Source organism: Aedes aegypti, unplaced genomic scaffold (assembly GCF_002204515.2).
Source record: "Aedes aegypti strain LVP_AGWG unplaced genomic scaffold, AaegL5.0 Primary Assembly AGWG_AaegL5_hic_scaff_2124_PBJ_arrow, whole genome shotgun sequence".
NCBI lineage: Eukaryota > Metazoa > Arthropoda > Insecta > Diptera > Culicidae > Aedes > Aedes aegypti.
In genome coordinates, this window is record NW_018735625.1 from 5584 (window position 1) to 23515 (window position 17932).

General features: G+C 39.4%; 1 protein-coding gene across 1 annotated transcript; it reads left to right on the forward strand.

Moving 5' to 3' along the window:
* Positions 1–237: 237 nt before the first annotated feature.
* On the forward strand, positions 238–6854 carry LOC110680939 (40S ribosomal protein S17). Its single transcript, XM_021856721.1, has 3 exons — positions 238–391; positions 723–874; positions 6454–6854. Exons 1-3 carry the CDS (start codon positions 389–391, stop codon positions 6689–6691), a joined length of 393 nt encoding a protein of 130 aa, XP_021712413.1. The 5' UTR covers positions 238–388; the 3' UTR covers positions 6692–6854.
* Positions 6855–17932: the final 11078 nt, after the last annotated feature.

Genomic DNA, 17932 nt, shown 5'->3' on the forward strand with positions numbered 1-17932 from the left:
ATATTATATACGCGTAACGCTCTGTCCAAATACATAAAACACCCTACTTCCCATTACGTCAAAACTGGAACAAGCCGTCACTCTTGTTTACAGGCACTCTAGCTGAAAGCAATAAAGAAAATCAAAATCAATCATTATTTTGAAATGATGTTTTCCCGGTGTGCACATCACAATCAGCCTCGTTCACACTAGTGCACAAAGCCAAAGCCCAAACCGTAAACCACCCAACCGCTGGGCCACCCACCACAAGCTGACAGTTTTAGGCCCGTCCTGTTGGCAGCTCTGCCCACTGACAGCTGTCAGAATTTAGCATCGGAAGGACGTGACGTCACCGATTTCTTTTCCTCACGTTTTCGTAGTGAACGACAGCAGCGAAACTTGAATCAAAATGGTAAATAATTGAATTTTTCGGTGTTTTGTGGCTTAGAATACATGAAACGGTATATAAAACGTAGGAGAAGGCAGTGTTCCGACAAATCGTTGAATTTTCTCGGGGAAATTTGCAGAAAATGGGAAAATATTTAGTGTTGTATGGTTTGTTTGTGAAGCTGCTTTTTGACAGGGAGCTGAGAGTTCTGCCGGGACTCGAATTTTGTCCCACGATTGATTAGGTTATGTGGGAATATCGGAACACTGCCGGAGAAAAGCCGTACGAAATGGATTACTGATGGAATGATTCGATTCAAGAATGCTAATGGAATTTTTTCCTGTTTTCCCTCTAGGGTCGCGTTCGTACCAAGACCGTCAAGAAGGCCTCTAAGGTCATTATTGAGAAATACTACACCCGGTTGACGATGGATTTCCACACGAACAAGCGGATCGTCGAAGAAGTGGCCATCATTCCAACGAAGCCCCTGCGCAACAAGATCGCTGGGTAAGTCTAATAGAGTAGGGTGTCGACTACCGGGGAATCGCACTTCAGATCAGCCAAAAAAAGTTTCAATGTCCAATATTGCAGGGCTGATAGCGAATCACTTTTTAGTGAGGGTCACTGTTTTAGGTCGATCGCTAAAAAGTCTATTGAAAAAATTTGTTTTGAACAAAATTATCATCATTTTCAACTACAGGGTGTTTACTATCTGGAATTAATCAGGGAATTTAAATTATTCTAGAAAAAATGGACTTCCCAAGGAACTTCTGCCACCATCAGGGAAATAATTTTGAATCAGTAATACTAATAATCAGTGACAGAATATATCCATTTTATTGCACAAAACCGTTTGAGTGAAAAAATGTGGCTAAGCCGTTATCCAAACGCATCGTGATTTGTTCAGTCCAGGATAAAACATATTTACACTAGAAAGCCGGACTTTTGAATGTCAAGCTGGTAAGTGTTCCAGTTCCAGTTGAGTGTCGTTTATGAGGTAAATTTTCTACAGAAATGTTCATTTGCCCATTCTACAAAACCAAAAAAAAAAAATGTTTGAAAAAGGCAATTATTAGAACAGGTGCGAAAAATGGTTCATATCAGTTAGATATAAATTCATGGTGGTCCCAAATAGGGGAATACATGATGGTCACCGGGTAAATTATCGTTTGAACGAACTTGCTCTAATTCTAAAATAATCTCTCAAACTCTAAAAATAAGTTGTAGAAAGTCATTATGTTTAATTATATTGTTATTGAGCAACAATACATGTGGCTTCTGTTGATCTTCACTCTAAACTTATTTGCTTCAAGAGAAACTTGAAGGATTAGAACAGGGCTGCCCAACGAATATTCGACTCATATCTGGACCATTGAATGTTTTACCATTTTAAAATATAGTATAACCATGTCCACTTTTTCCTTTTATTTTATTCTATTATACTTAACTTCTAAGTGGGCTTCGTGGTCGTTCGGTTAGTGTTACCAAGCATTTGGACGCATCGAGTCAAGGAGGGTGGAGCGATTCCCGCTTCAGTTCGAAAAACTCGTCAGGAATGTATTTCAACTGTACCAATGGGCGTTGCATGCTAGTCCGTTGTCTAGTGTGGTGCACGCTATGTCTAAACCAGCAGATTATAAAGATCGGATATATCTCGGATTTTTCCCGCTACATATCAGTAGGGAGCCTGATCCTATTCTTGGCACTTTTGATTCTCTTCGGCAGTGGTGTTTTTTGAAAGCTACTGAGCTCATATTTGGCCACAATATGCATCATATCGAAATGCTTCTTATTGCACAGTTTCAGACAATTCGGTCCAGAAAACCCCCCATGACAAAGTGAATCTTGGAAGTGCCCAAGTAGCTCTGCACCCTATTTAAAGACTAACAATTCAAAAGGCCTCATCTCCAAAAAGTAAACAAAGAGAAAAACGCAATCTTGTTTTGTCATACAAAAATTCAATTTTATATCTATCTTCTATCTATCTATATAAATAAAAATGGAGTGGTGTTTGTATGTCACGAAATGGCTCGAGAACGGGTCATCGGATTGACGCAAGTTTTTCACTGTTGCCCTCCACAAGGGATGCGACGTGTTCGTGCGAGGAAAAAGTTCCGAAAAGTCTCCGGAATAATGGGGAAAACGGGAGAAGACTAAGGTATCATTTTGTATATTATTTCTTGACATTTTCCATCAGCCTACTTGATGGCAAGACGAAGTTTGCCGGGACCACTAGTTATAAATATAAGCATTGTGTGTCTTTTTTGTTGTCCAGAAAGTCGCTCAACAAATTGATATATAGCAATGAATATTCATTACTATCATTTTAGCCAAAAATTCTACTGAAAAAAAGCTTGAAGGAAATGAGGCTTTTATTTCACTAAAAGCTATGGAGCCCTTTTGATTTGTGCCCATAGACGCCGGCCGACGCTGATGAGGTCAGTGAGTTGACGCCTTTGTTTACTCTAACATGTGTTGAGGCCTTCTAGTTGTGGCTTATTTTTTCATCATCTTCAGATGTGGCCTTTTGAAAATCATTCTAAATTGATTATGAAATAAGGTTGCATTTGCGATGAATACTCTGGTTAGCGAAAAATGAGATGGAGCCTTTTGAAAAAATGTAATTTATTCAACTTTTATGCAGTTTTTTAAATGACTTGTATGTTTATGCAGTTTTTTAAATGACTTTTGTATGTTTTAGTAAGAATAGGCTCCAATACATTAAAATCAGTAGGAAAACCGATTTGTTTACATTTTGGACTTGAGGCCTTTTCATTGTTGGTCTTGATTTGGTCTATAATTTCATAATCGGAAGGTTTCAAAATATTCCATCGGTGAAATTTTTCCCATACATTTTGTATGGGCTGAAATGTGTAGGAAAACGTGATTTTCATTGATTTTCATAGGCTGTATATGAAAAAATAGCTAAAAAGTGGAAAAAAAAATCAAAATTTTACCTATGGGATAATTTAAAACCTTCCGATTATGAAAACATAAACCAATTACTGAATTCTAGCGGGAAAAAAAATCCGAGATACATTCGATTTTCATAATCTGCTGGTTTAGACATAGCGTGTGGTGCAAATCGTCCACTGGAAGCATTAAGTTGATTATAAAACCAAGCCACACCTCAAATTTTTAAGAGCACAAGACTTGAGAACCAAACAGCGCTTCGCGTTGAAAATTTATCCCATTGGTCACCACTAGTGATCCTTTATAGAGAGATAAGCGGAATGGAATGATTTGGCAACAGACCAGCAGTGCTGATTTTGCTCGGCGCCGAGAATAATATTGTAACACGGACATGACTTCCTCATTGCTAAAAAGTATATTTTGTTTCGTTATAAATCTTTGAGCTACATATCCGAACTAATAAACACAGGCCCATGGCACGGGACGACTTTTAGCGTAGTCAACATCTCCATGTGTTTACTCATTTTCGGGTGATTTGAATCGAGAGTGCAATCCGAATGCGAAGTTTTGTTTAATGTTTATGATCCATAATCAAGCAAGTGTCGCAATCAAATCACTGATTGCTTGCTTGGAGGCTTGCAGGAAGCCTTTCAATGTTTGTTCTCCTTCCAAAACCATCGAAATGTTGAATGTGCTTCAACTTTTTGGCACATTATTAGCTGATTTAAGGTGGAGCGGCGTGTAACTCAAAGAATCATTAGAAGAACCATCTTTTTTATTTATTTTATTTATTTGAAACACATCAACAGGCAGGTTAAGTTTTTGTCTTCTGATTGTTTTACATATATTCTAGACATCATTGGGGTACAATTTGCCTGTTGATGTGTTTCAAGTAAATAAAAAAAAAGGTTGGGCAGTTCTGGATTTTAAATTGAAATAGGGTGCCGATACCAATGGTTGTAATGTACCACTAGATTGGCCTATGGCATAGTTTCCCAAACTGTGGGTCGCGACCCCCAGGGGGGTCGTGAGCTAGTGTCTGGTGGGTCGCGAAAAAAAATCGTATTTTTGTTTATCTATTTTCTACGTTTTGAATGTTTCTCGATCTTTAGCTACTTCATTAAAGTTTTTATCTTCATTTAATTTCAACTGTTTCTTGCAGTGATGAGGTATTTAGGACAGTGAATACTAATGATCAAAATTTTCTTTGAACATTTATCTTAATCTTAACTGTCAAAGTCGTTATGTCGAAACAAATTCCAGATGAACAATGTTGATGTATTTTAAAAGATGTGAACAGCAAATTTTGAAATTTCAACAAAAAAAAACTCGTAAATTTGATGTTACGAAAAATTGTAAACATTTTTACCATTTTGAAGTTGAAGCGGTGGTAATTAAAGACTGTTTTATTAAAATTTCCAGCTCGGCAAAGTTGAAAACGATAATACTGATATCATGCTAGAATTATTATTACGTTCTTTAGGTTGTTCTGAAGTTATGTCAAAAATTATTTATTTTTCAGGCCAGAACTTTTACTGTTGTTTATGATTGTTAATCTTTTAAATTTATACATTATTTTTATTTTTGAATATCTATTTACCTCTCATTTGAAATTAGTTCATTTCGGCGTTGAGAGAAGAATGAAAACTAATGAATTTCAAATATTTAATTTTTCTCAAACTCTGAAAGTTTCAATTGATTTTGAGTATGTTTATCACGCCATGTCATTGATCATAGACACAGTATCGAAAGACCATGAAGTACAATAAAGAACTCATTTTTTCAATAATTTGTCTTTGGTGGGTCGCGAAGAAGACGCCTGATGGCTGGGTGGGTCGCGCATCTAAAAGTTTGGGAACCTATGGCCTATGGAATAAAACGTAGTTATATATTTCAATAAGAACAACATGCTCTATTTTTTGGTGGATAGATCCTCTTTAGCAGGGTGTCAACTACCTGGAAAGTCGGGGATTTTGATTTTTGATCTGGAAGGTCAGGTAAAGGCAGGGAATTTTACTTAAGGGTAATAATATTGGTAAAATATTTTGTTTGTGAGGAAACCAGAGGAACTGAAAAGAGTTAATTTTTGAACCTTGTATTTGAAAAGCATTGTTTTCAATATAAGTTTGTCTAATAACTTGGTAAAATATTATAAAAGATGCAAGTTTGATGATTTTAATAATTTGTTATTGTTTTTTTTTTTTTGATACAAAGTTTAAAAAGCTAAACCCATTAATTCATCTATTGGATCGTCCAAACGATGTTTTTAGAAACATTGCTTGAACAAAAGCTGTTGTAAGCAAATCACCTCAACAGTTTTCAAGTGAAAAGCAATGATTAGATGATTGTTTATCAAAAGTTTTACCATAAGTTCACTCATTTCTATATTTGGTGTGATAAATAAGCGTATAAATTCTTTCTATTCATTATTGAGCTGATCATACAGCTTAGCTAGTAGATGTTGAAAATCGATGGATCCCTTTGTATTTGTTGTTTAATCATCATTAATATCTAGAAAGGAGCACACTTCCAAACAAACATTAAAAAAAGGCACGTCGATATTGGTAAACAATCACTTTTCCAGTCGCTGTAGAGCCAAATTAAATTCGTTCATGCTCATCAATACCACTATGAGGAAGAATCTATCTTCCTGATAGTGGTGTTAGTTTGCGTGGGCGGGCTAAAGTGGACTCAAGAGCAACGTTTCCGAAAAAAAGGCGCAATACCTCTTGAGCCCTTTTCAATGTTTTGTCCAGACTTGAGCCCGTTTTGCGGAAAAGAATACTTTAACGAGAGTACGTCTAGTAACCTTATCCATAGGGCATCCGTCGTATTATGGAGGACCAATGCACGGTGTTCAAATCCAAATCGCATTTCAAAACATGAATATTGTAATGTGAAGTGTTGAAACTATCTTTTATCTGGAGTATAGTGAAGTAAAACAAGTTTTTTTTTATCAAAACTTTTTTTAACATGATTCTGGAGCTTTTCCGTTGTCATGTTATTGCAATAGTGCATTGCTGTTTATTCAAGTTCGCAGGGTAGGTAGCAAGTCACATTTTAGTGACTTGGAAAGTTCATTATAGAACTAAGTCGATACCCATAGTAGTCTAACAGAGATAATCGAAATATCAGACCGTTCATTTAATCGTTATCCCCTTCTAATCTTTCAGTTTCGTGACACATCTGATGAAGCGCCTGCGCCACTCCCAGGTCCGTGGTATCTCCATCAAGCTGCAGGAGGAGGAACGTGAGCGCAGAGACAACTACGTGCCGGAAGTGTCCGCCCTGGAGCAGGACATCATCGAAGTCGACCCGGAGACCAAGGAGATGTTGAAGCAGCTGGACTTCAACAACATCGTTGTCCAGGTCACCAACCCATCGGCACAGGGCTACAGCCGCCGGAACTAAGTCTGCTAAAGTATCACGTCCTGGTCCTGGTGCAGTTGGGTTTGTTCTAGAATTTCCCACACCGGAACATCCATGGGTTGGGTTTGCGAGAGTGTATCGTATAAGTAAAAGAATATGATCCTTTGGAAGTTAAGGAAAGATAAACGATAACAAGGTAATCGAATTGCGTTCCTCAAACTTATTCAGATGTCTGATGACAATTTCTTGAAACATGAGATATGGACTGAACTGCCCAGAAAAGCATTATACGGTGGGTTGTGCAAAGTGCTTGTGAAAAAAGTTATTAAGCATAGAAGTGTTGCCCAATTTTTTGTTATTGTTATTCTTTTACGTGTTAATCAACGTCGCCCTGCCAATAGTTTTCATTGTATAATTTTGTTCACAAGTGTCTGATTGTCTCTGCAATAGGCCAGGAGAAGCGGATGAACTTCTTTAGCCGAGGGGTTAGAGTCCGCGGCTTTAAAGCAAAGCTATGCTGAAGGTGTCTGGGTTTGATTCCCTGTCAGTTCCATGATCTTTAGTAATGGAAATTTCCTTGACTTCCCTGGGCATAATGTCATACCTGCCACACGATATACGAATGCGAAAACGGCAACTTTGGCAAATGTGCTTATTCTGCGCGGTATGTGAGTCGAGACTAGTCGCTCTAACCTCGAGTGACGTGAGACGACTAATGTTAATCAAATGGGAGCGAGTCGACAATTGTCACCTCATTCGACTCGTCTCACCTCACAAATAAGCACAAATAACAATGGAAGTGCTCATAAGAACCTTAAGCTGAGAAGCAGGCCCTGACCCAGTGAGAACGTCAATGCCAAGATTAAGAAGTGGGTAAACTTGTCATTCGTCTTCCCGTCAATTTTCATACAAAATCTTTGCTCTGCTAAAATTCACTCTAGGTGAACAACTTCCCCTGACCTAATGGACCTATGCACGGATTCACTATTTGACGTTTTAGCGGTGCCTTGTTATTTATGTGACCATGGAAACAAGTGAATTCGGCACCGCTCAAACGTCAAATTAGTGAACTCGTGCATCGGTCCATGGACAAGCACGACGGTCAGCCTCTTTGGCTCATGTGCCAAAATTTTCTAACAAATGTGTTTTCAATGTTAAAAATCATCCCTCAAATGAAAAATCGGGGTATCCCATTTCGGGGTGAAATTGATCACTTGTCAATGCGATTATTTTTTAAACGACTCTCCTTTTTGAATATGAGCTCCCTGAACCCGAATATACTTGTTAAATTTTTAATAATGCAATATTTAACGAAATAATGAATATGTAAGGGTTTATTCACAAATTTCATAACGCCGAAAATGACCATTTTTGACACCCACCCACCCCTTCGTAACGCATTTTGTATGAATACTCTACAAATTTTGTATGAGCTGTAACATCACGAAGACACCCACCCACCCCCTTCAGGTTGTGAAATTTGTGAATGGGCCCTAATTTCAAGAATTGCGATGAAAACGCCTAAATGTAGGCAATATCCTAATGAAATCCCTGATATCTAACAGAAATTTTATTATTACATTCCTTGCTGTGCGCTTGAACAAGCCAGTTCAGTTTTTGGCAGTCGGTAGTTTTTGGTTTTTTCTTCCACCGCCCGTGTGGTTTTTACCAGTGCAGTATTGTACCGTAGTGCTTTAAACCGCGCATCGTGAAGGAAGCGAACCAGATTGGCAAGGGTCAACTGGTATCGTGCCACGAGAAGATATTGTCACCATCATCCCCTGGTGATTGGATTCCCCGTTTGCATCAGCAGCAAAACGACGACACGTTTTTTCTGCCTACCTACGGTGTAGAAGACCAGCTGCGGTCATCGAACGGGAACGGATAAGTATCAATTGTATACCTACTCCACATCCTTTTGAATTGCTTTCGCATCTCCGAACAAACAAGGTTGAGTTCAAGGTTGTTTTTCGGTTCACTTCTGTCTCACTCCCGGTGCCAGTTTTGCCCGAATAGGGGAGGCTTGTACAAAACAGCCCTAATCGGTTAAGTTTTTTTTTTCTCGATATATTTTTTTTTTTTTTTTTTTTTGGTATTTTTTTTTTTTTGCCCGTATAGGGGAGGTGTGTACAAAATAGCCCACTGATAAGTTAACTTTAAGCATTTTTTGTTTTTTTTTTTTTGTACTTTAGTATTATTATTTTATTTTTTTTTTTTTTTTACTTTTTTTTTTTTTTTTTTTTAATTATTTGGTTGCGGTTGATTTTTATCCCGCATGGACGAATCGGATGGAGGCGATACGCCTCCTAAAGATCTCGTTGCTCGAACGCGGTTTTATCAACCGTCTTCGGCTGGGCCTTGGGTTGTCTATTTCCGGCGCAAAAATATGATTTTGAATGTGCTCTCGATCTCTAGAGAGCTGACGCGTAAATATCCTGGGACCGTTATTCACCAAGTGAAGCAATCCAAGCTGCGTGTAACTGCACCTAGTTACAAAGCAGCGAATGAGATTGCTCAGCATGAGGCTTTTACTGTGGAGTATTTTATCTACATACCTGCCAGAGAGGTCGAGGTGGAAGGGAAAATTATCGACGCGAGTCTGACATGCGAAGACATTAAGACTGGCAAAGGTGTTTTTGAGAACCGGTCCATTCCTGATGTGGCTATACTGGATTGTAAACAATTACAATCAGTTTCCATGGAAGGAAATAAAAAAGTGTTTTCGCCGTCAGCCTCGTTTCGTGTAACTTTTCCTGGTTCCGTTCTCCCGAAATTTGTTGGCATTGATAGTGTTTTTTACCCAGTGCGCCTTTACGTGCCGAAGGTATTCAATTGTACCAACTGCAAACAGCTTGGTCATAGTGCTAGCTTTTGCGACAACAAGCCCCGTTGTGGCAAATGCAACCAAGCTCACTTGGAAGATGATTGCACACAGGAAGCTGAAAAATGCAGCTACTGTCGTGAGGATCTTCATGATTTGCAGAAGTGCCCGGCATACAAAAGGCGCATTCGAAATGAGAGTCGCTCCATTGTGAAGCGCTCCAAGAAGACGTATGCGGAAATGGTGAAAGCTTTAAATCCGCCTGCAAAAGAGTCTTCATCAGCCATCCCAGTTGGTAACTCTTTTCAAGAGTTGTCTTCCGACGAAGCGAACGACGACGAAACCGATGGGGGAGATTCTTCGGAGGTACACGCACCCGGAAAACGAAAGTCTCCATCTTCTCCGGGACTGCGCCGTAAGGTAATGAAATCTTCCCTCAAAAGTTTGCCGAATTCTAAAGGAGGTGGGGCAAATTTGAAAATCCCGAAGAAACAGGTCTTTGATGCTTCCGTTCCGTGTTGCAGCAAAGATCTGCCGCCCCCGCCTCCGCCGATTAAATATACTTCGAAAAGATGCTCTAGACAAGATAGCAAGAAAAAAGCTACTGAAGTTCCTCGCTCTTCCTCGAAAACCCCCCGGGCCAAGCGAGGACTGATAACTTTTACGGCCCTTGTGGATCGCATATGTGATGCCCTCGGAGTTTCAGACTCATTCAGAGGCATACTCGACCTTTTTCTCCCCGCAATAGAAGAGTATCTCAGGGAATTGACTATCTCGTGGCCCCTCCTTGCTTCGATCATATCTTTCGATGGATAATTCATCGAGTGAGGTACAAGATATGATCACTGTGTTACAGTGGAACTGTCATAGTCTAAAACCTAAATTAGACACATTTAAGTTTTTGCTTCACAATTCAGATTGTGATATATTTGCACTTTGTGAAACATGGCTTTCTTCTGAAGATGATCTTAACTTCTACGATTTTAACATTATACGCCAGGATCGAGATGATAATTACGGGGTGTGCTTTTAGGGATCAAAAAGTGCCATTCATTCTACAGAATCCCCATCCCGACTCATCCAGGCATAGAAATCGTTGCTTGCCAAATAAACGTAAAGGGTAAAGATCTTTGCGTAGCTTCTGTTTATATTCCTCCAAGAGTTTCAATAAACCGCCGTCATCTTTGGAATGCAGTCTCTATGCTTTCATCTCCAGTTTTAATACTGGGTGATATGAACTCACATGGTACTGGATGGGGCGAATCTTATGACGATTATAGAGCGGCTATTTTCTATGACTTATGCGACGATTTCAACTTGAACATTTTGAACACAGGTGAAGTGACACGTATTTCATCCGACGGCAAAGAAAGCCGTCTTGACCTGTCTTTAGGATCAAGTTCACTATCATTCGATTGCATGTGGAAGGTGATCGATGACCCCCATGGTAGTGATCACTTGCCCATAATAACCTCTATCAGAACTAATTGTGAAAGGTCAGAACAGTCAATTCAGGTTCCTTTTGACCTCACTAGGAATATCGATTGGCAAAAATTTGCATCAGCGGTAACTTTTGGTATCGAATCATTCAACACTCTCCCACCGTTGGATGAGTATCGATTCCTAACAGAATTGATTTATAAAAGTGCATTAGAATCCCAAAAGCAACGAGTTCCAAGTGCATCCTTCAAAAGACGACCAGCCACACCTGGTTGGGATGATGAATGCACTCAGTTGTATCGAGAAAAATCTAATGCCTTTAAAGCTTTTCGTAGATATGGTACCTCAGAACTTTATTTAGAGTACTCGAAGCTCGAAAAAAGACTGAAGAATCTTATTAAAGCGAAGAAGCGTAGCTATTGGCGGCGTTTCATCGATGGCCTCTCACGAGAAACTTCAATGACGACGCTTTGGAGAGTGGCTCGCAACATGCGAAACCGCTCATCCTCAAATGAGAGTGACGAATACTCCAATCGTTGGATATTCAACTTCGCAAAAAAGGTCTGTCCAGACTCAGTTCCAGCTCATCCGCCTTTTTGGGAAACTCCAAGAGACGATGCTTTGGATAGACCATTCACTATGCTGGAATTTTCTATGGCTCTTCTTTCATCAAACAACTCCTCTCCGGGAAGCGATATGATTAAGTTCAATCTTCTTAAAAATCTCCCTGATATCGCTAAAAGACGGTTGCTTGACCTGTTCAACTCATTCATGGAACACAACATTGTTCCACCTGAATGGAGACAGGTCAAAGTAATAGCTATTCAAAAGCCTGGGAAACCAGCGTCTGATCATAATTCGTACCGCCCGATCGCTATGTTATCATGTTTAAGGAAATTGTTAGAAAAAATGATCCTATCCCGACTCGATCACTGGGTCGAATCAAACAACATGCTTTCCAGTACACAATTTGGCTTTCGCAAGGGCAAAGGAACAAACGATTGTCTAGCGTTGCTTTCATCAGATATTCAACTAGCCTTTGCGGACAAGGAGCAATTGGCTTCGGTTTTCTTGGATATTAAGGGCGCTTTTGATTCAGTTTCCATAGAAATATTGTCAGAAAGCCTGCACAATAGTGGATTACCTGGAATATTGAATAATTTCTTGTACAATCTGTTGTCAGAAAAACACATGAGCTTCACTCTCGGTCAACTGACAACTTCCAGAATTAGCTATATGGGCCTTCCCCAAGGCTCATGTCTGAGTCCCTTGCTTTATAATTTTTATGTTAAAGATATTGACAACTGTTTGGAAGAACCATGCACGCTTAGACAACTTGCAGATGATGCTGTGGTCTCTATGAAGGGTCCACGAGCGGAAATCCTGCAAAGACCATTGCAAAATTCCCTTGATAATCTATCCACTTGGGCTAGAAACTTAGGGATCGAGTTTGCTCCGCAAAAAACTCAACTGGTTGTATTTTCTAGGAAGCGGAATCCTGCCCAACTGAAGCTTAAGCTTTTGGGAACAGACATCGACCAGTCTTTGACTTCAAAATACCTTGGGGTCTGGTTTGATTCAAAAGGCACTTGGCGAACCCATATAGGCATTTAACGGAAAAATGCCAACAAGGATCAATTTTCTACGAACAATTACCGGAACATGGTGGGGTGCTCACCCGGAAGACCTCATAAAACTCTATAAAACAACCATTCTCTCTGTTCTAGAGTATGGCTCTTTCTGTTTTCTCTCAGCAGCAAACTGCCACCTGATTAAATTGGAACGAATTCAATATCGTTGTTTGCGTATCGCCTTAGGGTGTATGCACTCAACACATAATGCGAGCCTAGAGGTTCTGGCAGGGGTTTTACCGCTACAGAACCGATTCTGGGAGCTCTCGCTAAGAATACTGATTAAGTGTGGAGTGAGCAACACACTCGTTATCGAAAATTTCGAAGAATTGCTCAAACTGAATGCTCAGTCAAAATTCATGAGAGTTTATCTCTACTACATGTCATCTGACATTAGCCTTCCATGTTACAACCCCCACGTGTACGCTTCACCAATGACAGTTCCTCTGTTGAATATGATCTATCCATGAAACAAGCTATTCATGGAATTCCAGATCAACTTCGATGTATTACTATCCCACGTATTTTTAACGCAAAGTACCAGAATGTCGATTCCTACAGGAGATATTTCACTGACGGGTCCCGTATAAATGGATCCACTGGCTTCGGTGTCTTCAATGAAAACTCTCTCCGCCTTCCGAAAACTTCAGGAACCTTGCACGGTTTATGTTGCTGACTGGCAGCAATCAACTTCGCTTTGGGGATGATCTCAAACATGCCCGCAGACCACTTCTTCATCTTCTCGGATAGTCTCAGTTCTATTGAGGCTCTCCGATCGATGAAACCTGTAAAGCAGCATCTTACTTTCTTACAAAATAAGAGAGCAGATGTGTGCACTGGTCGAAAGATCATATAAGATTACCTTTGTATGGGTCCCCTCACATTGCTTAATTTATGGCAATGAGAAGGCGGACTCTCTCGCAAAGGTGGGCGCTGAGGAAGGTGAGATTTATGATAGACGAATTTCACACGATGAATTTTTCATTTAGTACGTCAAATTCTCTTCACGGTTGGCAAAGCGATTGGCTAAATGACCAACTGGGACGGTGGTTACATTCCATAATTCCTAGAGTTTCCTTGCGAGCCTGGTGGAAAGGTTTGGACATAAGTCGAGATTTCATTCGCGTGATGTCAAGACTTATGGCCAACCATTACTCGCTAGATGCACATCTACATAGGATTAACCTCGCGCTGAGCAATATTTGTAGTAGTGTGGTTCCGGTTATGATGACATCGATCACGTAGTTTGGCAGTGCCCGGATATGGACGCCTCCAGAGCGCAACTTTGGATACCCTTGCGGCCCGAGGTAGACAACCCTATGTTCCAGTTAGAGATGTGTTGGGCACCCGCGATTCACTTATATGGTCGCAATTTACGATTTCCTTCGCTTGTCTTGTATAAAAGTTTAATTCTCTTGTTTCTCTTCTCCAGTTTTTTTCTCTGTGTTGTCCCTTTTGTGTTGGATTGAGGATCCTGGCCATCCGGCAGACGAATACCGGCAAGAAATTGGTACCAACGCCATGACACGATAATAGAGCTACCACGCTATACCTCCCGGATGAGCTGCAGAGAACCCTAAACCCAATCCTTACCATGTCCTTCCCTTTCAAAATTGTGACCATTAACCTCGAGTTGCCACGAGTACCCTGGCTCCATCCCATACTAACTTTGGTAATGAAAATGTAAATAAATTGTAAATAGTACAAAAATGAACTTCGGCTCCGTAAAGCGTTACACGCATTTGAGCCCCAAATAAACGAACGAAAAAAAAAAAAAAAAAAAAAAGAAATTTTATTATTTCAACCGTATGAGCTAATTGGTACGAGTCTAGAAGATGAAATCGGGCTCGGGATATTTTTAAGCATCCTTACAAACTTTACTTTACAAACTTTGAACAATGCCGTTGTCGTCGTCGCTACCTACATGTAAATGCATGCTAGAGCGTTCAGAGTATCAACTTGTCAAACAAAGAGCTAAAACTAATCAGTAACAGCTTTGTTGATGTTTTGATTTGGTAAAAAATTGTCGATCGAATCGAAATATGCACACCAGAGAAGACTGCAAAAATGCTACCGCAGCCCGACCTGAGCGACGGGAATCTAGGTAAAACTTTGTTTGCCATTTATCTCCGTTGAAAACTAATCAATCAAAATTATATTGATAAATAAATAAATTAATTAATCAATTAATAGTAACATATGAAATGTCTATGGTTGTAACTCTTTTACGTTGAATGCATTGTTGTAACCCTGAAAAAAGTCGGTTTGTTTGAAATTGTGCTGCAATAGGGTCCTACAATGTTTAATGAAATCTTGTTTTTTATTTAATAACACGAAAGAGCATGTTACTGCAGCTACTTTAGCAATTTTCCTCGCACAAATAACGGCTATATCATATTTAAACTTTAATTTAAAAATTGAGTCCATAAATGAACCTTGACACTTTTGATCATGTTTGACGTTCGCTTAGTCGACAAAAAACACACACGCTCGTTCAAATCTACTCAAAAGAGAGTAACTTTGACTCACTTTTGAACTTTCATAATAGCTGTCAAAAGTGAGTAGCTTTATTTATCAAAGTGAGTAACTTGTTACTCACTCATGAAAGAAGACGACCTTACTCACTTTTGAGTAAATACAAACATATTCGTCTCACTTTGTAAACGTCAAAGACTTGTGAAAATTTCGCGCGCTCGAACTGACAAATCCTCCGTTGTGGTGAAAATTTTTCCGTCGACGTGATGTCGGACTGTTTTCAAAAACAGTCGAGACAAAAGCCGAGCCGGCAGAAGCAATGGCATTTAGTTTGCTTGAAACTTCGCTTCGGAAGTCCAACCGGCGAATTCCAGATTAGTGCTGCGAAGTCAATAATCCTGATATCAAGTGAAGCGAGGTAGAAGTGAAAATGACCAAGTCCTGGTTTTGATCGAACAACCGCAAGAAAAAAATATAAACAGTAAGTTTTACCGTCGTACTTTTTATTAGGCTAATTATCAATTCTTTACAAGTTCAACCGGGAAGGCTACTGGAACGGTCAAACTACATCCTCCATGGTTTCATCAATCCCCCAGAGATTTATAACATCCGGGGATCCATTCCAGAGCAGCGAAATTTTCAACACAAATATTAAATTAAATGTATTATTCATATAGTAATGTAAGATATAATGAATAAATGTTATGTTTTTGTATATTCTCCTGATTTTATGAATAACATAATAAATTTATTTCCAAAAATATTATTTCCTGAAGTGAGTGACATCTACCCACTTTCGCAAATTTCAGATCAAACGAAGTGAGTAAGTGTTACTCCCATATTGACATTTGACAATGTTACTCTAAAGTGAGTAACGATGGTGTTACTCACTTTTGAGTAGTTCCACTTTGTTCCGAAGTGAGTCGAAATCTACTCACTTGTGAGTAGATCTGAACGAGCGTGCAGGACTTTTAGTTTTAACACTATGGGGTTGTTCCTAATGGACTTATCCACGGTCTTCTTTTATTGACGATTTTCTTTTTCTTTTCCGCTCTAAATGCGGGCCGTGTTTACATAAAATGACATCCGGACCATCATCCAGTGAAGGAATGTTCACCGAATGAACATTGAGTGGATGAATGCGCTGCGAAATCGTTCATTTTTTGTAAACACACGGCCCGCAGTAAAGGTTTTCTTCCCGCTGGAAGTTGCAGCGTGACGTCATCGTAGATTAGTTCATCTGACATTTCGGAGAGGACACGGAAAACGAAATACACCCGAAATTTGAGTTTAAGCCAAGGGGTGTGACAAAATCTATTAAAAAAATAAAAAAAAAATGCTTCTTGGGCTTAGACAAACGAAAAACATTATAAAATTGAGTAAACGTGTGTTATTTGTCCTATCTTAAGCGTTTGGCACGAACATTGGGACAGGGCTTTAGGACAATTTAAGCGCGTTCTCCACGGATACGACAATTGCCTCTACATTACCCGGATACCACGACGAAGCAGAAGAAGTTCTTCATGGTGCGGAACTTCTTCGAGTATCAAAAGGAGATCAGGCCAATCATCGTGACTGGCAACTCTAACATCGATTTGAGCAAAGAGGAGAACATGGAGCACGCGGACTTCATGAAGAGCCTCAACCTCAAACTGGCTGCGGAACCCCATTAAAGCAACCAATCTTAGTAGATCATGCGTGGTAACGTTCGACCGGAATATTTGTTTGAGAAGCAAAAGTTACCGCCCGCATAGAAAAATATTGTTCGTCTTATTGTGAAACAGTTTACTTCTCCTATCAGTTACGGCGAAGTAGGCCTTCATTGACATTTGTACTGGGCATCGGTAAACGCAAGTAGTGATACTTTTCTGAATCAAAATTACTTAAGATGACTGAGTTTTATCACTTTGGAATTGCAAGCTGCAAAATCATCATGGCTGCCAAAACGAATGACGAGCTATTTAGCCTTAACACAGATAACAGATGTTCATGCTAGAAATTTTTTTTTCTGAAAACCTGTGTAAATATTCAAATTGAAACTACTTGCAATCACTAGCGCCGCACAACAGCGAATTGCGTCAATCTGTGGTGAATATCAGTACCTTGAAATATTTCATATTCATCGTCATGGGAACTTAGCGATGACAGCCTCACCATGATGTTGCCATTCAAAATGACCATTAATTGTCTTGCACAGTTTTACAATCGGACTTCAACGTGTCACAAACAGTTTCTTTTATGTTGAACAGTATGACACTTACCTCTTCAGACAATAAATAACAATCTATGTAATCTATACAAAACAGTGACGGTATATCAAAGTATTCGGAAATTTTAAAATAATACATATACGAAAAATAACTAGAAAGAAATTGTTGAATTATTACGCGACCATCAAATGGTGCGTGATTATTTTAACTCAACACACATATACAAGTGTATTTTACAATATATTAGCTTTTTTGAACAGTTTGGCCACAGATAACAGACGTTGAAGTCCGTTTGTAAAACTGAGTAAGACAATTCACGGTCATTTTGAATGGCAACACAAGTAGCAACACCGTGGTGGCGCTGTCATCGCTAAGTTCCCATGACGATATCATTGGTGAATATGAAATATTTGAAGATACTGATTATCACCACTGATTGACGCAATTCGCTGTGTGGCGGCGCTAGGGCTAATTCACAAATTTCATAACGCTGCAGAGGGTGGGTGGGTGTTCCCATGATGTTCCGGTCATACAACATTGTAGAAACATCCATACAAAAAGCGTTACGAGGGGGTGGGTGGGTGTCAAAAATAATCATTTTTGGCGTTATGAAATATGTGAATGAACCCTAGTGATTGGAAGGATTTTCAATTTAAATATTTACACAGGTTTTCAGAAAATTTTGTTCTAGCATAAACATCTGTTT

Excerpts from the sequence above, each read along its gene's own strand:
- LOC110680939 (XM_021856721.1), top strand. Across the intron at positions 875-6,453 it reads CTGCGCAACAAGATCGCTGG|TTTCGTGACACATCTGATGA; the intron begins GTAAGTCTAATA and ends CTAATCTTTCAG.